The following is a 26,209-nucleotide window of genomic DNA, read 5'->3' on the forward strand; positions in this document are numbered from 1 at the left end:
CAACTTTATGAAGAAGTGAAATGTTTTGGGTTTGCAAAATAACTGTCTGTATTAAGTGAAATTTTATTTTGCTTTCTCAACGATAAGCAAGTATTATATTTAGGACAGCACGGATTTCTTAACCTCAAGTATCATACAGTAATTCATACTGTAATTGTTCAAATTAATTTGTAACAAACTCAGCTATTTTAACTTTTTGGTTTATTTTATTGCTGAAATGTACATTGCACAGTGTATTCTTACATTTCATGAAACTGGTTCAACACCAACAGTAAAGACTGTATGGGCATCAATAAAACAGACACATTAGCCCTACTCTGAACAGGCTAATTTTGTTTCTTCTAAATTAACATAATTTTAATTTACCTTAAAATGAACTGCTATCAAAAACCATAATTACTCAAAGTGACATTACATTTAAAAGAATTTAAAGCAGAAGCTGGAATACATACAAATGTCAACTGGACATGAAGTGATAAACATTCAAACAGTATTCAAACTGTCACAGACACGACAAGCCCAGTATGCACACTTCGTATTCTAAGCTCTCCAACTCTTTTCAAGACCAGAAAGAAATAAAAGATTCAAAGCAACTGTATACATTAAAACAGCATTCTGAACAATTTGATTTCAAAATACCTACAATTTATTACCTACATTAAACAATGAGTACAACATATTATGCAGCAGACTTCCACAAATCCTCAATTCTCATCTGTCTGAAGTAGCTTCAGTACTCAACTTGCAGACTCCCTGCATTTTCAGCAGGGAAGAAATTATATATCAGGCAAAGTCCCAAAAGATTACAGATCTTTAGTTCCTTAACATCTGCACATCCTGAACAAGGCTAGTCTGAATTTAGGACATGTGGGAGCCTATCTTGTGATTAAATGAAAAAAAAATCTTCATCAATAGACTTCAAATGAATGGTACATGAAATGTTGAATATAATTTTTCTCATGCAGTATACATGCAACAGAATTTAGTTAATCTGAGAAAACTTTATATTTACACCACAGTCTGCGTATTACAAGAGTGCAAATGAAAGTACATTCTTTATTTCTTATTCTTTAGACTCTTTAATTCTATTTCTTTTTTGTATAAATGTGCACAGTGTTACTTTATAAAATCACATCAGTGTGGATGATGATTGTTCTACATTGCGTCCCTAGCTTACATCTAATTAAAAAAAATACACTCTATTTATATAGGTCAAAATCTAATATCTTACCTTAAAAAACAAAAAGTGAAAACTAAAAACTAAGGTGACAACGAGTTCTACTAATGTTGTTGACTCTGGTCTGATCAGGATGATACGTTGCAGCAGTAACAATCACAACGGAATGCTGTAGGTAAGAGGTTGTTTCGTCATCCACTAACAGCTGTGATTGCACTGTCAAACTGAAAAAAAGGTCTCAATTACCTTTCTGAGTTTTGTGAATGCTTCCTGAAAGTCTTGATGTGTCATCTCATAGGTCTAAATAGCTGAAATTTCTTTGGAAACGTGCTGTTTCACTCCTTTAAAGATAGTTTAAAGGAACATTGTACTTAAGTTTAAAAATCCAGAAGCCCTACATTTTTCAGCAAGTGTGGAAATTGCCAAGGACAGTTAACATATTGACTAGCTTCCTAATCAATTTATAACAAGAGTTATTAGTTTAATACACTATTCATCTCAGCCCTGACCCATTCAAAGAAATATATTGTTTTGAATTTAATAAGTTTGTATTGAGAATGAAAGTTGATTATATTTGCTGCTTCAGAAAAATCCAGCTAAACCTAGACTACAAAGCTCACTGCTAATAGCACTGGACTATTAGAACTTTTCATTTTTACGCACAGAATTTCTCAATGGGTCATGAAGACAACATTGTCATTACCATCAAGGGCCAAGCAACTTACTGTACAGCACAGTTTTATGTACAGAGCTAACAAAAAGTTATGTTCTGTGTATGTATTTGAAATTTATACTCAGGTATCTAAACCTATGAAAGTTACCACATCGGTTTTCAATAATCACAGGAAGACTTGTCAAATGCAACAAAAATGTATACAAACAGCTATAGCTGCAAAATGCTTTTGCTTGAAAACACATCTAAATTGATAATTTTCAAGAGAATTCATCCAGTTTTCTTTCAATTTGCAAAATATCATTAAAAACCTATTTTACTAAACTACACAGAGCAACATTTCATATAATCTTATGTTCTGTGTTTATAATTTCACAAATGAACTAGTATTTAAAGTACTTATCCATTTAAAATGCCCTCAGTTTGTTGCTATACTAAATATATATTTATTTATTATAATTCAGACAGCAAAATACTACTGCATTTTCAAAAGCATAGTCTGTAAACTATACACATAAGACATGAAAAATATTGCACAAGTCAGAGCTCCAAGAGGAGGATTTACATCTCTCAAGCAGAACATTGCAACTTTCGGCAGGAAACAGCACATGTGCTGGATTTCTAAAAAGCACATTTTGTTAATCATTTACTAGGAACAATATTTAACAATTGGATGACCAGTCATATTTATTAGTGAAACTTAACAGGTAAAAGGTTGCCTATTTAATGTATTTCAAAATAATGGAATAAATAGCTACTAGACAGCAACAGTATAGGGAGCTAAGACATTGCTCCACTGATACATATGGTAACAGAAAGCATGCCGAAAGCACTCTACCCAAATCTGGAAACCCAGGTGGAAGGAAGCCACCAGGCATTGCAGATATAGCCCCCAATTCTAGGAAATTGTATTTCTGTAAACTCATTTTTAAAGTCTCTGAAACTCTAGAACAGACTGGCAAAAGAGGAGGAAATATTTACTTCTGACTTTTAAACCTACTGAAATATGAAAAATGACTAAGTGAAATAATAAGGTAACATAACAAAACTAACTTCAAATATTAGAGAATAGTTAAAATAATTGAAAGTTTGGTTAAAAATCATTCCTATATACTGTAGGTCCATCATTTTTCTACAAAACTATTAATCTAAATTAACAAAGAACTTGAAAACTCATCTTGGTCTGTTTATTGTACTCTACTCTAAATAATGTCCTGCAGACTTCAGAAGACACTTAATACACACAAAGATCTGGAAACTTCATCTCATAGACTGGAACGGATTGGTAATGAGCATGTCCAGCAGTAATGGTCATCGTTCCCGAGGGGCTAGGAGGAGGACTGTAAAGAAGGAAGGAGAAAACAAAGGCATACAATTCAAGTTTTCACAATAATATGTAATCTGTTACTACTTTTAACTTCCTAGAGTACTTGGAAACTTGATACTAAATTTCTTTCCATCCTTACTGTACCCTTTTCCTACATTTGTAATGAAGCCAAATTATAATGGCTGATTTTTGTTTGTATCTTTACCTGAATCACCAGTTTTGTTGGTGTCAACATAACTATCGAGATAGGACTTTTGATTTACAATATTACCTCAAATGCAGAACAGATGTGCATGGCACTTCACAATACATAGATTGCTAGCTAATACCTAGAGCACATACAACAAAGGGAGAATTCAACATTTTTGTAAGCATGACGAATATATATATAAAATACATTTATAAAAATACTCCAGTGCTGTGTTGCCAATATATATTTTCACATCTTTCAGCAAATATTTTTCAAACTTACGCCCAATTCTGTCCAGTTATATAGGTGGAACTTTCTTAGGAACCCAATTAAACCCTAATTAATGGATACAATCATAGAAGATCTTCAATAATTTTAATGGAAAAAAAAACCAAGTTTTATCCTTAACAATACCTCTAATTATATGGTTTGGATAGAAAAGAGGTTGACCTTTTTAAAACAGAAAATATTTGATGAGCTAATATGCTAATCTTGACACAGGATATTTTCCTCTAAATAAAAAAAAAAATCAGAATAGTAACAATAAAATCAAATGTTTTGTAAATGAGGCTATTTCAATAATGTACATGAGACTAACATCTTAAAGTAGCACAGAATTTTCTGACAACTACCTTACTTTTAATTAATTCCCTTTTGTGCATAAAACCTTACCGAATGGTGAGCTCCAATATCTGTGCAAGTCTATCATGAAGAAAGTTTGCCTACAAAGAGAACAAATTTAAATATTGTAATGATATCCTGTAAAACCACTGTACACAGAATGACTACGAATAAGAATCCTGGACTGGTTTAGTGGAATATACTCCCAATTTCAGAGTTTTGCTTCCCTGTTGCAGCAAGGACTCAGTTGTGTGAAGGCAAAAGAATAGCAACTGGGAGTTTATTAACAAAACTGAAGTAGATTTTTATTTCTTAAAAGATGGGGGGGGGGGGGGGGGGAAGAGAATGACCCTTCCAGTCAATTAAAGCATGTTGGCGTGATCCAAAAGTTGCATTTACTTGCAATTCCAGAGTGAAATAATCATGGCTCTGAAGCCCAGTCTCAAAGGCAACAAAGGTAAAAGTGTGTGTAGTTTGTGGAGGGTGGAGGACAAAGGTCTGGGCTACACTAGAGTTAGGCTGATGTAAGGCAGCTTACGTTAAACTAACTCTGCCAGTGTCCACACTACAGTGGTGTTCCACTCCAGGTAAGTCACCCACTACATCGACTTAACTCCACCTCCGCGAGAGGCGTAGCGCTTAGGTCGACGTGGCTGGAGTGTGGGGCACTGACAGCCGCACAGGGCTGACAGCTAGAGTGCACCACCCCAGTGCTGAGAGCCCAAACTGTAAGCCAGGCACAGGGGTCTCAGCCAGCACCCCCACCTGCCCTGGGCCTGGTGTAGGCCTTAATTTCACAGCAGGGAGCCTACCAGCAATGAAGTTGACATCCTTGTCAGTTTCTTGGCAGCTATAATTTCACATTTCATCTCCAGCTGTCATCCTTGGGGCCCTGAGGCTCCAGCTGTGAGCTTTGTGCCAGGCTGACAGGCAGAGCCGGAGAGGAAATGCGACATCATAGCAGCCAAGAAACTGACAAGAATGTCAGTCTGCCAGTAGGTTTTCTGCTGTGAAACTGAGCCCTGCTTAGCTCACAGCTAGGGCTGTCAACCCCAGGGCAGGGAGCTCCAGACGTGAGCCTCATGAGGCAGTCAGTGCCCACACAATGCCCCACTTCAGTGGGTGCAAGTACTCCTGATGAAGACGTGCACCACCGGAAGAAGGAGGGCAGTGTGGACACCAACAGCTAATTTAATTGCTGAGGTGGTTGTAGGCCGACCTAATTTTGTAGTGTAGACAAGCCAAAAGAAGGTTCACACACAATCCCTAGCCCAGTAGGGTCCTGGTCTATAACTAGGGTTCCTCGTCACTAAAGCAATACAAATAATAAACAGTAATAATAGCAGCTCTGTGAGATGTAGGGGACCCAACCCATTCAGGGTATATATAATTTTGATTTCCTACACAGATTAAAAATTTCAGAGCACAGATGAAGGCAAAAAGGCAACAACTATTTTCTTTTAACAGTAAGCATGATCATGAACCACCCTTTACCCACGTATCTCCCTCATCACTTGTACAAAAACCTTTAAAACAATATAAAATGTACCAAGTACTCACTTTTGTTTCACATTGTGCTGCAATTTCTTCAAAAGGTGCTTTTTGAAACTTTTCAATCACAAGACGCCTCTTTTCTTTCTCCTGCTCTTCAAGCCCAGTATTATCTTTTAAAAAATGAAGACAGTTCTAATTTATGCTTAAACAGATTTCCTACAATAAGTGAAAGGATAAAACATTAAGATGTCTTCATTTTTTTACTACTACTTCTTAAAGTTAAGACATAAGGCTAGAATCTTTGAAATGAATAGTAAAAAGTAGTCATAGGTTAGGCAGACTTATTGAATAAGTTCTAGTTAGTCAAATTTCCTGTAATAATGGAACATGTACTTGAGAATCAGTGTAAAAAGGTGAACACAATGTCTTGACCTGTGGTCCCAACTCAGTTTCCACTCAGTCCATCAGTAAGAGTTTTGCCTGAATAGGGACTGCAGGATTTGCCAAGTAAGTTATTGTTTGAGCACAGGAGGTCAACACAGATGCAGTGGAATGTGGTCCAAACTTCATCCAGTGGCCATATTCTTGGATTTATAGTATTTTACACTATGCAATCCATTATCCATCTTTTGCTATCTTCTTGCCCTTACATGTGGGGCAGTAGGCTGAAAACAGGTGCTAAGACTTTTTGCGGCTTCTTTTTTTCCAATATACTTAACATGGGGATTGGTACTAATTCTTCAGGTTTCAGAGTAGCAGCCGTGTTAGTCTGTATCTGCAAGTGTACAGAAGCATTCTTCAAGTGTACACAAGACCATCAACTCCATACACTATTCACTTTTTTTTTTTTTAAAACAGTCAGCCTAACAAATTTAACTTGGGATCAGAAAGTCAAATTGGACTTTCATGCATCATAACCAGCAGTAAAGAGTTTGCAAACTAAGTTATACCCTCAGTAACACCCTGTTGTCTTGTAGCCTTATGTTCCAAGTTACACTTTGTTATGGACATGGACATAGTGTGACTTGCATAATCTTTATTACTGGTGGTGAGATGTCAGAAGGAAGAACTCAGATTCATTTTCAGACCCTAGGTTAAGTTTGCTGGGTTGGCAGTTGGAAAAACACCTTTTTAATCATGAACTGAGCATATCTGACATGGAAGTTTGAGACAAAAATGGAATTCCTCTGAAGCCCATAATGCTAATTTCATACACTATACTCAGAGAACTCCCTTTGAGGGCTTGACCATTTCTCACTATATTAAAGGTGCTTTACAGATATTTACTTAACTGAAATTCACACAAGCTAGGGATAAAACATTGTGTGAATTGCTTAAGTGTTTTTCAAGCTTTGACCTGTAAAGGCAAAGTTCCAGAAACCGTTAGAAATAAGAATTCATTTACCAGCTTTTCAGTAAGTCACACCAGCTATAGGTAAAGAGAAGATTTCTCTAAGAAATGCTGAAGATCATTTAAGGGGTTTGTGGTTTCAAATCAACCTGCTATATGATGAGAAACTAATATAGTATTTTAAGTATGCTATGTTGGCAAAGCTTTTTTCTGGCAAATATTTCATTTACTGGAGAAGTGTAAATGCAGTATTGCAATAAATCTCACCAATTGCTTTCTTCAAAGCTTCAAAAGTGATTTCTTCAGTATTATTGACCTAAAGGAAATAAGTGATTTTTAATTCAGTGAAACAACACAAATTGCTGAAGAATAAGTAATTTGTCTGTACTCAACTATAATTTGGCTTAAATGGCACAAATGTTTTTTCTCACACAAGACTAAGGCCCAGATTTTTAAAGGTATTTACAAGTTGCTGTGTTCAATGCTGTACATTTCAAAAGGGACTTAGGAGCCAAAATCCCAATGGGAGCCTAAGTGCCTAGATTTAGGCTCCTCAATCAGTTGGGCATTGCAACGTTGAGTGCAGCAATGCCTAAATACCTTTTAAATTTTTTACCCTAACAGAGTTTTTATTTAAGCGACAGATTACTGTGAATACATAAGGAAGTCTTATATTTCTTTACCATTGCAATGACTCACGTTTAGTGATCCACCTATTTTATTATATACAAAGCTGGTAGTTCCAGCCATACTTATGGTTGCCTGACACGTCATTATTAACACCCATTTTTCAGTTGCCTATAAGTTTACAAAATTAACTACTTGTGCTGAAATGCCTCAGGTTGATTTTTGATTTTATATTTTAATTTAATTTTTTTCGATAAATTTCAGCAAAAAAAATTCAGCAGCTTCTGGGAAAGAGATTAAGGAAAATACATTTTACCTAGCACCTTTATGCTTTGTAACATGGACTTGAAATTTGCCAAGGGGTGGCCTGTGTGTCAGTATTTGTTTTTTGCTGCTGGGGAAAACAAAACAAAACACCCTGCCAAGTTATAAGCCCGTGAAAAACTGCAGTTTGCACATGCTCAGTAGAGACTTGTTAACATTGACAGCTAAATTCCTTTAAATTTTTTGCCTGAACTGAGCAAGTTCCATCACAGGGTTGAGCAGGACTTTCCCTACAATTGCTGTTCTCGGCTGCTATGGGTGGCTAAGGAACTGGGCACCAGAACAGAGGAGATGACTCTGTTCTATGCTCTCAATACTCTCCCTACTGCCACCCAGGCAACATGAAAGAGGAAACTGAGTCAAATGGAGAGGACACAAAAGCCTGACCTAGAATTTGGAGGAGGGATGTTGTGAAATACAGAGGAAGGAGCAGACTGGATCCAAGAGCATGGTGTGGGAAGGAAAGACTGGGGCTGGGAACAAGGGAAGTTAGGTTCTAGGGACTGTTTAGGCCAGAAAACTGGGACCTGGGTGGAGAAGAGGGGAGGCTGAGACTGTGAAACAGTTTAGGGACAGGATGGAGAAGGTGTGGGGACTAGGACAAGCTAGGCAAGGAGAATGGGACAATGAGCTAAGGGCTCTAATCATCCCAAGCTGCACACCTACAATTAATGCACACTTTTGACCTTACTTTCTGTGCCTCAGTTCCCCATCACACAGGGGTGTGTGAAAAATAGTTATTTGTGAAGTACTTTGCTGAGAACACCATACAAAAGCCCACGAGGAAATTAAAATTCTGTATTCAAAGCAGGGTTTGAATAGTGTGAAGTAAATAAGATATGGGCAGGCCAAAATTTTAATGAGGATGAGACAGAATACGAAATAAAAGAGTTACCTTTTCCGTAACTGGTTTCTTCAAGATGTGTTGCTCATGTCTATTCCACAATAGGTGTGCGTGCTCGCCACGTGCACCAGTGCTGGAAGTTTTTCCCCTAGCAGAACCTGTAGTGGGGAGCATCCCCCGTGTCCCCTTGAGTGGTGCCTGCCTGGTACAGTATAAGGGGAGCTGCGCGCACTCCCCACTCTCAGTTCCTTCTTGCTGGACAACTCTGACAGAAGGGAAGGAGGACGGGATGTGGAACAGATATGAACACCACATCTCGAAGAACCAGTTATGGAAAAGGTAACTGTCTTTTCTTCTTTGAGTGACTGATCATGTGTATTCCACAATAGGTGACTCCAAGAGATATCTGTTGGAGGTGGGTAGGAGTTCACAAGTTCCCAGGACAAAGGACAGCCCTGCCGCACCCGGCGTCATCCCTGGTTTGGGGGACAATCACATAGTGCGAGGTGAGTGTATGAACCGAAGACCATGTGGCGGCCTTACAAATGTCCTGAATGGGGACATGGGCCATGAAGGCAGCCGACGAGGCCTGCACCCGAGTCGAGTTTGCCCTCACAATGGGTGGTGGGGGGACACCCGCCAGCTCATAACAGGAACGGATGCACAAAGTGATCCGACTGGAAAGCCGCTGAGTGGAAATCGGCTGGTGCCTTGCGCGCTGAGCCGAGGAGACGAACAGTTACGAGGACCTTCTGAACGGCCTGGTCCACTCGAGGTAGAGAGCCAGAGCCCGCCATACATCGAGCGTGTGGAGACACTGCTCCTCACTGGGCGCATGAGGCTTGGGGCAGAGGACAGGTAGAAAAATGTCCTGACCCATGTGGTAGGCAGAGACCACCTTCGGGAGGAACACGGGGTGTGGGTGGAGCTGGACCTTGTCTTTATGAAAGACCGTGTACAGCGACTCGGAGGTCAGGGCCCTGAGCTCCGAGACTTGCCTGGCCGACGAGATTGCAACCAGGAAAGCCACCTTCCATGAGAGGTGAGACCAGGAGCACGTGGCCAGTGGTTCAAACAGGGGCCCCGTGAGACGAGCCAATACCAGATTTAGTTCCCACTGTGGGACCGGGGGTCTAGAATATGGTAAAAGTCGGTCCAAACCCTTAAGGAACTGCCCAGTCATAGCATGGAAAAATACAGTGTGCCCTTGCACCGGCGGATGGAAAGCCGATATGGTTGCCAGGTGCACCTTGATTGACGAGGGCGCCAGGCCCTGGACCCTCAGGTGGAGGAGGTAATCAAGGATAAGCTGGATCGGGGCGGCCACAGGGGAGACACCCTGGTCCGCCGCCCACATAGAAACTTGGGACTACTTTGCCAAATAAGCGTGGCAAGTGGAGCGCCAGCTACTTTCGAGGAGGAAGCGCTGAACCTGCTCTGAGCACGTCCTTTCCTTTCCACCTAACCAGTAAGCAGCCATGCCATGAGGTGAAGAGCCGCTAGGTTGGGATGGAGGAGGTGGCCCTTGTCCTGAGAGAGCAGGACCAGGCGGAGCGGCAACTGCCAAGGTGGAGCTACTGCCAGGCCCGTGAGGGTCCTGTATCAATGTTGCCTGGGCCATGCCAGGGCAATCAGGAGGACCCGGGCCTTGTCCGTCTTTATCTTCTCTAGGACCCTGCTGATTAGAGGGATAAGGGCATCAGAGATGGAGCCTCTCCCTAGACCCCCCGTGGAGCAGAGCCGGGGGCATCGCCTGTTCCGCCGAGTCGTGAAGAAGTCCACCTGGGGAGTACCCCACCTTCGGAAGTCGGTGGGCCACTTTCGGGTGGAGGGACCACTCGTGTTGTGAGGAAAAGTCCCTGTTCAAGTGATCTGTCCTCTCGTTCTGGGAACCCAGTAGGTGGAAGGCCTTCAGGTGGATGTCATGGGCTATACAGAAGTCCCAGAGCCTGACGGATTCGTGGCAGAGGGCAGCAGATCGGGCCCTGCCTTGCCTGTTGATATAGGGCATTGAGGCCGTGTTGTCTGTGAGGACCCCGATTACCTTGCTCTCCAGGTGCCATACATGCCAGCTGCACTACCCTGAGCTCCCTGATATTTATATGTAGGGTCGGGTCTTGAGCCGACCACAGGTCTTGGGTATGAAAGTTCCCCACATGGGCCCCCCAACCCAGGTCAGATGCATCAGACACCAGCTCCAACGACGGGGCCCTGTCCCTGAATGGGATCCCTTGGAGCATGTTGTTTGGGGCAGACCACCACCGTAGAGAGGTGATCACAGAGTCTGGCACAGTGAGGACCTTGTCCATCCTGTCCGTGGCTTGGGAGAACTTTGAGGCCAACCAGAGCTGGCGGGGCCTCATCCTGAGTCTGGCGAGATGGACCACGTATGTGCACGCCGACATGTGACCCAAGAGCTGCAGGCAAATCCTGGCTGTTGTCACCGGGAACCCTGTGACCGAGTCGATGAGACCTTTTAGGGTCTTGAATCTGTCTGGCCGGAGAGAGGCCCTGGCCGACGCTGCATCCAGGAGCGCCCTGATAAACTCTATACACTGGGCCGGGACTAACATGGACTTGGTATTGTTTACCAACAGGACCAAGGCGGTGCACGTGGATAGGAGGAGCGCCACGTGATCCCTTGCCTGCGACTGGGAGGTGCCCTTGACAAGCCAATCAGTCAGACAGGGAAATATCTGGACCCCGCACTGTCTGAGGTAGGCCGCTATCACCGACATGCATTTTGTAAACATCCTGGGGGCAGTGGACAGACCAAATGGGAAGACAGTGAATTGGTAGTGATTCCGTCCCATCACGAAACTGAGGAAGCGCCTGTGCCCCTCCAATATGTGAATGTGGAAGTATGGGTCCTGTAGATCGAGGGCAGCGTACCAGTCCCCGGGATCCAGGGAAGGGATGATGGAGGCCAGGGAAACCATGCGGAACTTGAGTTTCACCATGTACTAGTTAAGACCTCGCAGGTCCAGGATGGGCCTGAGCCCACCTTTGGCCTTCGGGATAAGGAAATAACGGGAGTAATACCCCTTGCACATGAACTCCTCGGGCACCGCCTCTATCGCTCCTAGTCCTAGGAGCCGCCCCACCTCCTGCTCGAGCAGAGCTTTGTGCGAGGGGTCCCCCAAGAGGGACAGGGGGTGTTTGGGCGGGGAGGAAGTAAAATGGAGGTGTAACCCTGGGAGATGGTGTTGAGGACCCATCAGTCCGAGGTTAGCTGCGACCATTCCATGAGGAAAGCACACAACTGGTTGGAGAAGGGGAGCTTTATTGGGGGTAAATCCCTGATGAGGACTGGCAGGGTGCCCCGAATGTCCCGTCAAAAGCGCCTTTTCCCCACCTGCTTGTCCTTGGAGGACCCAGGCTGGGGGACAGGCCGAGACTGCCTCTGAGGGAGTCTCTTATAGTCCCGCTGGCTCTTATGGGAGCTTCATATTTCGGGAGGTTTGAGCCTCTTGATCATATTCCAACTTATTCATGATGTAGGTTCTTTCCTCACTCTGAACTCTGGGGTACAGATGTGGGGACCCGCATGAAAGACCCCCTAAGCTTATTTCTACCATCTTAGGTTAAAACTTTCCAAAGACACAAAATTCCCCATATCTGGGATTCAGTATGCTGCCACCACCAAGAGATTTAACAAAGAATCAGGGAGAGACCACTTGGAGACATCTTCATGTCGTCATCATGAATAAGTTGGAATATGAACAAGAGGCTGCTAGGCAGCTCTCTAACTCCACATTCTGAAGGTCATCATCCTCTGATTCCACTGAGGATTAGCAAAAGAAACTACACCATCTGCTCAAGAAACTCCCTGAAAAAGCACAGGAACAGATCTGTGCAGACACATGCCTAGAACCCTGACCAGGGGTATTCGATCTGCTACCCAAGATCCATAAACCTGGGAATCCTGGACACCCCATCATCTCAGTCTTTGGCACCCTGACAGCAGGACTGTCAGGCTATGTGGACTCTTTCCTCAGGCCCTACGCTACCAGCACTCCCAGCTATCTTAGAGACACCACTGACTTCCTGAGGAAACTACAATCCATCAGTGATCTTCCAGAAAACACCCTCCTGGCCACTATGGACATAGAAGCCCTCTACACCAACATTCCACACAAAGATGGACTACAAGCTGCCAGGAACAGTATCCCCGATAATGTCACGGCAAACCTGGTGGCTGACCTTTGTGACTTTGTCCTCACCCATAACTATTTCACATTTGGGGACAATGTATACCTTCAAATCAGCGGCAGTGTTATGGGTACCCACATGGCCCCACAGTATGCCAACATTTTTATGGCTGACTTAGAACAGCGCCTCCTTAGCTCTCATCCCCTAAAACACCCCTACTCTATTTGTGCTACATTGACAACATCTTCATCATCCGGACCCATGAAAAAGAAGCTTTTGAGGGATTCCACTATGATTTCAACAATTTCCATCCCACCATCAACCTCAGCCTAGACCAATCCACACAAGCGGTCCATTTCCTGGACACTACTGTGCTAATAAGCGATGGTCACATAAACACCACCCTATACCGGAAACCTACTGACTGCTATACTTACCTACATTACTCCAGCTTTCATCCAAGACACACCACATGATCCATTGCCTACAGCCAAGCTCTACGATACAACCACATTTGCTCTAACCCCTCAGACAGAGACAAACACCTACAAGATCTCTATCAAGCATTCTTAAAACAATACCCACCTGCTGAAGCGAAAAAACAGATTGATAGAGCCAGAAGAGTACCCAGAAGTCACCTACTACAGGACAGGCCCAACAAAGAAAATAACAGAACGCCACTAGCTGTCACCTTCAGCCACCAACTAAAACCTCTCCAGCGCATCATCAAAGATTTACAACCTATTCTGAAAAATGATCCCTCACTCTCACAGATCTTGGGAGATAGACCAGTCCTTGCTTATAGATGGCCCCCGAACCTGAAGCAAATACTCTCCAGCAACCACACAACAAAAACACTAACCCAGGAACCTATCCTTGCAACAAAGCCTGATGCCAACTCTGTCCACATATTTATTCAAGTGACACCATCATAGGACCTAAACACGTTAGCCATGCCATCAGGGGCTAGTTCACCTGCACATTTACCAATGTGATATATGCCATCATGTGCTAGCAATGCCCCTCTGCCATGTACACCTGCCAAACTGGACAGTCTCTATGCAAAAGAATAAATGGACACAAATCTGACATCAAGAATCATAACATTCAAAAACCGGTAGGAGAACACTTTAACCTCTCTGGTCACACAGTAAAAAATTTAAGGGTGGCAATTTTGCAACAGAAAAGCTTCAAAAACAGTCTCCAATGAGAAACTGCTGAGCTTGAATTAATATGCAAACTAGATACCATTGGGTTTGAATAGAGACTGGGAGTGGCTGGGTCATTACACATATTGAATCTATTTCCCTAAATTAAGTATCCTCACACCTTCTTGTCAACTGTCTAAATGGGCCATCTTGGTTATCACTACAGAAGTTTTTTTCTCCTGCTGATAATAGCTCATCTGAACTAATTAGCCTCTGTCAGTTTGTATGGCAACTTCCAACTTATCTGTATGTGTGTATATATATCTTCTTCCTATATGTTCCATTCTATGCATCCGATGAAGTGGGCTGTAGCCCACGAAAGCTTATGCTCTAATAAATTTTTTAGTCTCTAAGGTGCCACAAGTACTCCTGTTCTTTTCACCTTAATGTTACCCATTTCCTGACAGAAGCTAGAAGTAACAGAAACAGCTTATATTTTATGCTTAGCACACTTTTTTGGAGGGGGTGGGGGAATATCTTTTTCAGAACACTTCAGTTAAGAAGTCTAAGATTTGTCCCAACAGTTAGTCATACTGAAGCCTTCCTGCAAGATAATTAGTCTCAATCCCTGTACCTTAATGCCTGTATCTTTTGTTTGATTCTATCAATTCTTTCCTCTGCCTTAAAATACAGTTTATTATACATTCCTGAAAAAAGAAAGGACAAGATATAAGACGTATTTACGATATACGATGTGTGGAATTTCTCTCTTCCTGTGTTCAGTTCCCTTAGTATATGTTCAGGGACATCAAGTTAAATATTTGGAGTTACCTGTATCTTACTCAGTTAAGATATAATGTCTCATAATATATTACACAGAAATTTAGCATATAATTAGCATTCCCTCAATATGTTACCCTGGCTGAAAGGTAACTAAAAGCTTCACTGAAACAGTAGCCTATATTAATGGTCAAAAATAACTCAAATACTGTAGTGTACCTCAGCATCAATAAATGAGATAATAAAAATCTCTACTTCTGAAGAGTTACAAAATAAGAGATACAAGACAAAAGATTTTGTAAGAGCTTCTCTGGAAAAGTTTCATTCTGTAGGTTGTCTCTTTATGCAAGAGATACTTCCTAGGATACCTTGTTTTTCACATACCTTATCCTCCGTGTTGTTGCCAGGCAGAATATCCACCTGAATAGATACAGTGTCCACAATGCTCTTCCTTCTGGATAGTCTATCTTCATCTAGACAAAAATAACATTCTTTCATTTTCTGTATCAGTGATTAAAAAAATAAGCAAATTCCTCACAAAGGAATGTTTCCTCACATAGGTGTGGATTTGTTTTCCCCTACCTACTTTAGCCAAGTTCATCTATTTTATCAGTAGGATATTTGTGAAAAATATGACAAAGTTGCCTTATGTATTAGTGATCTTAAAATTCTTCTAAGTGTCACACAAGTTAAGAACTATAACAGCCATGTAATACCATCACATTACATTCTACACTTCTAGACCACAAAAGTTGAATTCTGAAGAGTTGTTTGTAATTTAAAATTCATGTTTTTAGGCCTTAGCTTGGAGATGTTTTGAAACACAAAAAAGCTCTTCCACAGATGGTTCAGATGGCTCTTTGCAGAAAGGAACAGTGTGGGAGGAGAAATATTCCTTCTTCCCCTGCTGCCACTGATCTGATGAACATAAGAGTGTAAGAATGGCCAGGCTGGGTCAGACCAATGGTCCATCTAGCACAGTATCCTGTTTTCGGACAGTGGCCAATGCCAGATGCCTCAGAGGAATGAACAGAACAGGGCAATAATTGAGTGATACATCCTCTGTTGTCCAGTCCCAGCTTCTGGGAATTAGAAGCTTAGATACCCCAAGAGCATTGGGTTGCATCATTGACCATCTTGGCTAGTAGCTATTGATGGACCTATTCTGCATGAGTTTATCTAATTATGTTTGGAACCCAGTTATACTTTTGGCCTTCACAACATCCCTGTGCAGCAAGTTCCACATTTTGACCGCATATTGTGTGAAGTAGTACTTCTTCATGTTTCTTTAAAACTGCAGCTTATTAATTTCATTGGGAGACCCCTAGTGCTTGTATTACATGAAGGGGTAAATAACACTTCCATATTCACTTTCTCCACATCATTCATGATTTTAATAGACCTCTATCATATACCTCTTTAATATCTCTTTTCTAAGATGAACAGTCCTAGTCTTTTTAATATTTCATCAGATAGAAGTTGTTCCATACCACAAAGCATTTTTGCTGCCCTTCTGTCTACTTTTGCCAAGTCTAATATATCTTTTTTTGAGATTGGGTGACCAGAATTACACACTGTATTCAAGATTTGGGAGTACCATGTATTTATATAGTGGCATTATGACATTTACTGTCTTATTTTCTAACCCTTTCCGAATGGTTCCTAATAGTCTGTTAGCTTTTTCAACTGCCGCTGCATGTTGAGCAGATGTGCTCTGGTAATTCTGTTGTTTACTAAAGTTTCAACTAATTTGCTTGGTACTGAAGTTAGGTTTACTGGCCTGTAATAGCCAGGATTGTCTCTGGAGCTTTTAAAAAAAATAAAAAATAAATCAGAGTTACATTAGCTATCCTCCAGTCATCTGGACATAATTTGCTGGACATAACTTAGTTTATAACATAGGTTCCCTGTTTGGTTACACAACCCATTTCCCTCCTTTCTTATTATTGCATCAAGAAACACTTTTGAAAGTTTAACCGCCTGCAAAATTTTTTGGAATGCAAGACTGATTACACTTTTGGTTAAGAGTACGGTAGTTCCATTAATGCTAGAGGGAGCAGCGGAATTACATTTCATAGGGAACATTCAGGACTCCATGCCAAATCTGACTCAGTGTTCTGCTATACATTTGATTTGATTTTCCATTCTCCTCCACTCCTTCCCATGAGTCTTGTAATGTGACAGCATAGCTGGGACACAGGGCATGGGCAATTACTTACCTACTCATATCTTGTTCCAAATTTTTATAAGAAGAAGTGCTTGTGGAAGCTGGTGAATGGAAAATTAAAGCCCTCTAGATTTATGCATGGAAGAGTTATATCATTGGCTGCCACAATCTTCCTTGTGTTGCTCTGGCTGAAGTCCCTCGACCCTGTTCTAAAAGGACCAATTCTACAGAAGAAGTTAGCTCAGACTTCATGACTCATTCAATTGTTGACTTCTTCTAAGATTGCCGACAAGCGTGCAAATTATTATGCGGAAACCTGAGGCCTATCAACACCAACCTATTAAACAAAGGCCATGCAATAGTCACTTGGCAAAGACGTATTAATGTATGACAAGGGAGATCCTCCACATCCCTAGTAGAGCTCTGAATCCCACACATCACATACAGAAGACCTCAATTTCTGAATTCCCCACCATTATTACTCCTTAATTGACCACATGTTTGAGCAACATGAGATGCTTCCCCAACCCATGCTGGCTCAAGGTTCTGAATACTAGGCCTGAGACTTACTACATTTCTTGAGTGTTGAATTTGTTATTTTCCCCACCTATTCATTTAATTTTCTACTTTTCTACATTCATCTCATTTTCCTTTGCAAACAATGTTGTAGTACCAAAGCACATACTCAAGCACTCCTTTCAATAGCTTTGAATTTCTTCCTGTCTCTTCAGACAAACAAGAAATATGGTTCAATACAGTCTTAAAAATAAAATAGGATTAGCTTTATAGCATAAAAAGGACAGAATGAAGAACAAAACACAGGGGAGACAGTAGACAAAACAGCCTGAGGCTTCCACACAGATTACAGGTATCAGGACTAATTTAGCTAATAATTTACTATTACCCGTGCTCTGAAATACAGCTGGAGATGTATTTTAATATGGTTGCCAGAGATACTCCACATTGGTAAAGGTATTTTGGAGAACCTGGCTCATCTTTAATTTTCTGATGCAGACTTGTTACTTTCTACTCGTTCCATATGACACCCAAAGAACGTATAGGAATTTTGGGGGAGCATAAAGCATGCTGACTATAAGAAATAAAAGCAAGACAAAATTGCATCTTTGCTGCCACCTTGCTGCCTTATCTATAATCCACATAGGTACATTATACACATACTTTTTGTCCTACATTGGATTCAGCACGGTTATATGTGTACAGATGCCTCCCTCATTTTGACACACTTTAATCTGACATACTAGGAAAACAAGGTGATTGCACTCAGAAGAATATTTTGTTGACTAGGAAAAGGAAGCTCATACCTGTGTGTTAAGTATCATATGGGCCCTTTGGAGCTTTCTGGTTAGTCAAGGTGTTGTGTTGCTGCCAGACATGTGCACTTTCAGCTGGGTTTTTATACAATACCATCATGGTTTTGATTATTAACCAATTTATATAGACAGATTATCCAACGTGATCAGCCTCAAACAAGAGACCAGTATGAAACTCCTTACTTTCAAGGACATGACGTCTGCAACAAATTTTAGACAAGAATCTTTATAGATGATAGGAAATTATTTTTTTATGAACATTGGGTGAAAGTGAGCCATTATTGTGACAACTCATTGTTCAGACTATATAATGGTGTCTGAGTAGTTACAAAATATGGATCTACTATTAAACAAAGATCTAAAATTTTAAATCCAAACAGTTTTAAAAGGGTAGTGAAAAAAATGAATTCTCTCTGACCTCATAACCTGTATTCTGCCCACTAATTAATCTCCTCCAGGGTTCCAAAGTTTGGAACAGCTTCCTACAGCATCGATTTTTCCTTTTCTACATAAAGACCCAGTGCCCAAATGCCCAGTTTCTCTCAAAATGTGATCTGTTAAATAGAGGGAGTGAGATTTACATGGGCGATAACATGCTTAATCAAGTGACACAGTGCCTGCTTCTCATTTCCATTAAGGCTCCTCTACTTTGCTTTACAATACGCTGATTCAAAATAAATAAAATCACTTTTTACACCCACTTTAAGAACAGCATAAGGGGTCCTTATTGTAGCATAAATGAGCATCAGATTTTTTCCGAGTCCTTAAAGTTGGTCACCCTCTGTTTCAGTAACATAAGACACAATTTCAGAACTCGACACTCTGTATTAGAAGATTAATACTACATTCTCCAAAAAGCAAAATAGTGCATTTTACCAAAAAAAGATTTTCCACAGGAAACCACTCTGCCTTCATTCTGTCTGAATCCTACTGCGCAGAAGGACAAGGCCTGGCAAACAAGGTGCTAGATGGTCTACCACATATATAAATATGCTGAACATTTCAGAAAGACAGCAGCTCTAGTCTTTCTTTACCACTAGGCAATTCAAAGGCCTCCACTGCAAGACAGAGGAAACTATTAATCAAAAGCAGGATACAAAGCTAGTGATCCATGTTTGAATTATAGCTGTCATCCTCAAAGTTTTTACTATGAACAAAAGATAGAAGTGGGAGGCAGACCTGTTGAAAGTCTCAGAATAAGGATAAAAAACAAAGATGATGTAATGGCAGGTGTCTACTACAGACCACCTAACCAGGAAGAAGAGTTGATGAGGCTTTTTCCAAACAACTACCAAAATCATCCAAAACACGAGACTTGGTAGTGATGGGGGAGTTCAACTACTCAGACATCTGTTGAGAAAATACAGCAGGGCAGATTATGCAATGAGTTCTGGGAATGCACTGGAGACTTATAATTACAGAAGTGGAGAAAGTGAGTAGGAGAGTGGCTATTCTAGATTTGATTCTGACAAACAGAGAGGAACTAGCTGAGAATCTGAAGGTGGAAGGCAGCTTAGGTGAAAGTGATCATGAAATGATAAGAGTTCATGATTCTACGAAATGGTAGGAGGGAAAACAGCAGAAAAAGACAATGGATTTCTACAGGGCAGACCTAACTGAACTCAGAGAACTGGTAGGCAAGATCCCGTAAGAAGCAAGTCTAAGAGAAAAGTGTTCAGAAGAGCTGGCAGGTTTTAAAAGGGTACAAGAGTAAATTTTATAAAGGGCACAAGAGTAAATTATCCCAATGCACAGAAAAGATAGGAAGCATGGTAAGAGACCACTCTGGCTTAATCAGGAGATCTTCAATGACCTGAAACACAAAAGAGTCATACAAAAAGTGGAAACTAAGTCAAATAATGAAGGATGAATATTAAAAAAAATAACAAGTATGTAGGAACAGAATTAGAAAGAATTAGAAAGGCCAAGGCAAAAACAAAATTAAATAGCTAGAGACATAAAAGTTAACAAGAAAACATTACAAATCATGTGAAGAAAGAGGAAGATCAAGGACAGAGTAGGCCCATTTACTCAATGAGGAGGAAAGACAAGAAATGTTTATTTACAAGACTGTGGTTCTTTGAGATGTGATACAGATGAATATTCCCCCTAGGCGCATGTGTGCCCAGTGCACTGGAGCTGGACAAATTTACCTAGCAGTACATTGAGGGGGGGGCGGGCTGTGTGGAGGGAGAGTGCTTGTGCTCCATAGACCCTCCTCTGGCTATATGAGGTGGCACCTCCCCGACCCTCCCTCAGTTCTTTTGCACTGAATGCGTGGACACAAGATTCCAATACACAGGGGACAGAGGGTTGGCCATGGAATGCAAATCTGCATCCTATCTCGATGAACCACAGTTACAGTAAGTAAGCGTTGTTTCTTCTTCTTCAAGTAGATGCAGCCGCATATTCCAGATATGTCCAGATGAAAGGCTAGACAAGTTTGACATCTAAGATATGGAAACGCTGCTCCTCAGAGATGAATGCGACTTAGGAAAAAACAGGTAAATATACTGGTTCTAATGGAACAGAGACCACTTTAGTCAAAAATTTTGGGTGTGGTCGAAAAGTCACTTTGTCCCTGGAGAACTATCTATAACAGGGGTTGGCAACCTTTCAGAAGTGGTGTGCCAAGTCTTCATTTATTCACTTTAATTTAAGGTTTATCGTGCCGATAATACATTTTAATGTTTTTTAGAAGGTTGGTCTCTCTCTATAAAAGCTGTACTTGTACTGTGTTGTACTGTAAAATAAACAAGGTTTTCAAAATGTTTAAGAAGCGTCATTTAAAATTAAATTAAAATGTTGATCTTATGCTGCCGGCCCGCTCAGCCCACTGCTGGTCTGGGGTTCTGTTCACCTAGGCCAGCAGCGTGCTGAGCGGGGCCTGCGGCCGGGACCCCAGCTGGCAAGGGGCCGGCAGCCAGAACCCCAAAACCGCAGCGGGTTGTGCGGGACCGGCGGCCGGGACCCCAGACAGGCAGTGGGCTGAGAGGCTCAGCCCGCTGCCGCTCAGGGGTTCCATCTGCCGGCTCCTGCCAGCCGGGATCCTGGCTGCTGGACCTGCTCAGCCCACTGCCGGTCTGGGGTCCTGGCCCTGCCCACATACAGTGGGTACCTACCTTCTCCCTGGTTCTGGCCCATTCTCTTCTGCTCTCTCAGCACTGAGCTGAGGGTGGGAGTGCACTGAGCACAGGGCTGGGGGTGAAGGAGCAGGCTGGGGGCTGGGGTGTAGGGTTTGGCCAGGAGCTAGAATGAGGGAGGGGGCTCAGGGTTGGGGCAGGAGGTTTGGGTGTGGAGAGCTTACCTGGGCTGCTCCCATTTGGTGGGAGGGGTGCAGGTGGGAATGTGGGTGGAGGGGTGCAGGAGCTCCTGTTTGGTGCTCAGGGTGGGGGTGTTGGGGGTGCGAGAGTCAGGATGTGGGGGGTGCATGGGGTGTGTGGGGGCTGGGTATGTGCGGGGGGTGCAAGAGTCAGGGCAGAGGGCTGGGGGCCTGTGAGGCAGGTACAGGTGTCAGGGCATGGGGGGCCTGGGTATGTGTGGGGGTGCCAGTGTCAGGGCTGGAGTCATGGGGGCAGTGAAGGAGTCAAGCAGAGGCTGGGTGTGTGTGAGGGGGGTATAGGGCTCAGGGCAGGGACCTGGGGTGCGTGCAGGGCTGCAGGGCTCAGGGCAGAGGGCTGGGGGTGTGGTTGTGGGGTGCTCACGGCAGAGGACTGGAGGGGGTATACCCCGTTTCCACCCGTTTCCTTCTCCAAGGCCCTTTCCCCGCTTCTTCTCTGCCTCCGCTGGGAGCAGCTGACCCCGCTCCTCCACTCCCCCCTCACAAGAGCCATCAGCTGATTGGCGGGCAGGGAGGGACTGAGAGGAGGAGGAGGAGGGGCAGGAACCCAGCACACTGCGGGAAGAGGCAGGGGAGCTGGCAGGACCAAGCTTCTGGCCCCTGCCCCTTGTCCCCGAGGGAGGCGAAGAAGAGCGGTCCCAGCCGGGCCGGGCAGGATTTTTCATGGCACGCTGCTGCTGCCCCCGTCTATAAGGAGACTCTGCCATCAAAGTCTGCAACTCACACACACTCCTTGCGGATGTTATCACTACGGCTGTCAAAGTAACGCTCTCCTTGATGCAGAACTGCCATGCACAGATCACCTATAGTCAGAGCAACCTTGATTGTGTTCCCCCTTGTTCGTTCACATCATACGTTGCAGTGGTATTGTAAATATGCGAATCACTGAGTCTCTGATATAGTACTAAAAAATGTGAGAGGCATTGTGGATAACCCAAAGATACAGCAAATTGATATGGAGTGTGGCTGCCTGCACCAACCACAGTCCCTGTAGTTTCAGTGACCACAGGTGCACTCCTTAACCCATCAGTGAGCCATCACTAACAGCTGACTTGGTTGGTGAAAGCTGGACAAAAGAAATGCTTTGGAAAACATTCTGTGGACATGTCCAGCTCTGCAAGGAGACTAGGACCAGTGGAGGGAGACAAACCAGTCTGTCTAGAGAATGAAGACATATGACAGTAGTCGAGATATGAGAGGATGTGAATTCTCTTCTTCCTGAGAAATGCCACAACAACGACCACACATTTGGTAAAAACCCAGGGGGGAAGGAGAGAAACTGAATGGAAGCACTGTGTACTGAAAGTGGCATTCCACCATTGTGAACTGAAGGATCTTTCTGTGCCTCAGTCAAATTGTCATGTAAAAGTAGGCATCCTGAAGGTCATGAATGTCACAATTATGCATTTTCAATACAAAAACCTGTGGCATAACACAAATTTGGAACAAGGTGAAAATAAATTGAATTTAATATGAAAACAAACAGGAACTAGCGATTTGATTGTATTTTTCAATAAAAATATCCATTTTAAAATTTGCCACAGTATTTACATTATTGCTGCACTGTAGTGCAGAAGAGGTCTGGCATCTTGCTGCAGCTTCCATGGAGTACCTGAGATATGATTACGAGGAAGCACTTGGAACAGTTACAAAACTGATATTTATGAAGCTATTAAATCTTTGGGAAAAGGAAAGGAAAGGAAACCACCACATTTTAGAATTCAAAGTCCAAGAATAAAAACAAAGGGAAACCTGATAAAATTACAGCTACAAAACTAGTTACAGCATGAGGACTGAGGCAGCCAAACAGGAGGAAAAGAAATTAAAACTATGCACAACAGAATTTCTTGCTTATTTATCTAAAGATCTTCTAAAAGCAGTTGTTTGGTGGGGTATGTCCTATCCACACACGATAGCTATGGGGAGGGCAGGCAGACCTATGGTTCAGATTTACCTTTTGATTTGCGTCTGCATTTATGAGGCTTTTTGCCTGATGGAAATAGAGCTAAATTAACAAAACAAGAATGAGAATAAAAAATTATGTTTAAGCATCAGCTATAAAGCAAAAGATACAGAACCACCCCCCAGAAAAAACCCAGAAATTCTACTGCTCGGATAAGAAATATGTTAATAAAACTCTCTCCAATATTGGCATGAAAACAGACAGATAAAAGAGCTTTGGTCTTATCCCACAACACTCCTCTTTAGGTTCGAAACACTCACTTCCTCCAGCTTCTTATTTTTATCACCAGAACAGGGCTTTGTAAAGACAATTAAGAAAAGTAATACACTGAAGAAAAAAGTCAGTAGTTGTTACCACATATATTTTCAAAAGCTTCCCTTAGCATTTAAATATTTAAGTAGCTCAATAACTCCCATTAAAGATTTTCCTGTTGGAAATTATTCAGCTAAATCAAAATGTTTCACAGGGACAGTTAGAAGGCTTTTCCTTTACCCTCTTCCCTGGTTCTTGTCAGGCAGATAGAAAGCAGAAGACTAGAAGTCTGAAGCGCAGGCAATGCAATGTTTATCGGGGTTAATTTTCAGCAAGCACGTGTCCCATAACTCTGACGCCGCAGAGCCTTGTTTCCCAGTATTCCGTCTTCCCCCTCCTCAGTAGGCGTAATTATGCCTCGGGCCCTACCAAATTCCCAGTCCATTTTGGTCAAGTGCACGGTCATAGGATTTTTAAAATCGTAAATTTCAGCTATTTAAATATGAAATTTCACAGTGTTGTAATTGTAGGGGTCCTGACCCAAAAAGGAGGGTTTTTTGGGGAGGGGGGTTTGCAAGGTTCTTGTACGTACGGTTGCAGTACTGCTACCCTTACTTCTGTCCTGCTGCAAGCGGCAGCGCTGCCTTCAGAGCTGGGCAGCTGGAGAGCGGTGGCTGCTGGCTCAGAGCCCAGCTGCGAAGGCAGAGCCACCATCAGCAGCAGCAGCACAGAAGTAAGGATGGCATGGTATGGTACTGCCACCCTTACTTCTGCGCTGCTGCCTTTAGAGCGGGGCAACTGGCCAACAGCTGCTCCTCTCTGTCTGCCCAGCTTTGAAGGCAGCATCGCTGCCTAGAGCAGCGCAGAAATAAGGATGGCAATACCACGATCCCTATAAAATAAGCTTGCAACTCCTCTGCAACTCTGTTTTGGTCAAGACCACCCATTTGAGAAATGCTGGTCTTCCATGTGAAATCTGTATATACAGGGTAAAAGCACACAAAAGACCAGATTTCATGGGGAGAGACCAGGTTTCATGGTTCATGACTCGTTTTTCATGGCCATGAATTTGGTAGGTCCCCAATTATACCTGAAATGCACGCCCACAGTCCCACCCCTTGCAACTTATGATCATGTTCCATTTGGGGGGTTGAGAGTCTGGGGTCTTCATCCCACCCCTTTTGTACCCCATCAGGGGGTGAGGCATGAGGTTGTGCTACGGTCAGAGGCAGGCAGTTCCCTGGTCTTTTAGTGTTTTATCTCCCCCTCCCCCCCGAATCTCCTCTTGCCCCTCACGAATGGTTGCTTGACCTTGTCTTGAGATAAGGAGTTGAGGCAGTCTTCAAGTGTGCGCTCATATATTATACTTCCCCCATGCCCAGTAACACTTTAGTTATTCTTATCGGTTCCCATTACACTAACAAGCCCATCTGGCTTAGACAAAAGCAACATAGCCAGTATTTTTGTCACATACTAGTAAGAATCCCCTTGTTCACACATATTAGTAATAATGTATGTGTATCAAAAAAATTAAACAGGCAAGCAAAACCCAAAATACTATTTCAGGCGAAAACACAGGCCTGGATTCTACATTGGCACTAGCGCTCCTAAAAGGGACGTACAAACTAGTGAAATTTTTGATGCAAAATTAGCAAAACATTTTGTTTTAACTTTATCGTTTTATTCTATTATAAACTGTAATATACTGGTAATTAAAAGTTGGAATCTCTTGAGAAGATCAAAATGAATTATTTCAGCATATTTGATTTCACAAAAAATTCCAAGATTTCAACTTTTAGTCCCAATTTGAGATGAAATGAAAATTCAAAATCTCAGCATCTCTCACAGTACGGGGAATTCCATTTTTCAACCCGCTAATCATATTGCGCTTGCAACCCATTCAGATTACTTTTCCGCAAAAAGGAGCATAATCAAATTAAAACACAAAAACATTAAATGAAACTAACTTACGTTCAAGTACATATGAACAACTAATTCAGGCTCGGATGTAGTAAAGTGCTTAAATCCATCCCTATTAAGGAAAGCAGTTAAGCAAGTGCTTTAATCCTCCTGCCTTCATGTGCTTAAATGCCCTTTCTAAATACGTGTGCTTTTTGAATTTAGTAACAATCATTTTAACTTTTTACATGGTATCTAAGAAAAAAAAAGATCTGCTTTATTTAATGAGCTCATCTGTAACCCAAACATCAGCACCCTTTATGTCAATTTGTGTGAAGATTACTAAACAGAAATTGATTTGTTTCATATAAGAACTTGGACTTTTTGCATGAAATTCAGATCAGGCAACCTCTCTTCATTCCCACCCCAAAGAAATTAAAGGCTTCTTAAAAGAAGCTTCTTAAAAGAAAACAACAAATGCTTCTTTTGCTGACACCTGACATTGTCCTTCAATTTTAACGTAAAGGGTTACATTATTCTATCTGGCAT

General features: G+C 42.3%; 1 protein-coding gene across 4 annotated transcripts in view; it reads right to left on the bottom strand.

The window, feature by feature from the left end:
- Window positions 1-202: 202 nt before the first annotated feature.
- The window catches only part of EFR3A (EFR3 homolog A), a 184,487-nt gene continuing 158,480 nt past the window's right edge, over window positions 203-26,209 (bottom strand). For 3 of the 4 annotated variants that reach the window (XM_084621036.1, XM_084621035.1, XM_084621038.1), the window contains 5 exons: window positions 15,093-15,181; window positions 7,101-7,149; window positions 5,549-5,652; window positions 4,040-4,089; window positions 2,149-3,190 (listed from right to left, as the gene is read on the bottom strand). In XM_084621036.1, coding sequence (XP_084477162.1) covers window positions 3,085-3,190; window positions 4,040-4,089; window positions 5,549-5,652; window positions 7,101-7,149; window positions 15,093-15,181 — 398 coding nt within the window. In that variant the 3' untranslated portion in view covers window positions 2,149-3,084. Of the gene's footprint in view, window positions 1,402-2,148; window positions 3,191-4,039; window positions 4,090-5,548; window positions 5,653-7,100; window positions 7,150-15,092; window positions 15,182-26,209 lie in introns of those variants that run through there. The other variant, XM_084621037.1, reaches the window with a different exon arrangement.

Source organism: Lepidochelys olivacea, assembly GCF_965140295.1.
Source record: "Lepidochelys olivacea isolate rLepOli2 genome assembly, chromosome: 2".
In the NCBI taxonomy this organism is placed as follows: Eukaryota; Metazoa; Chordata; order Testudines; family Cheloniidae; genus Lepidochelys; species Lepidochelys olivacea.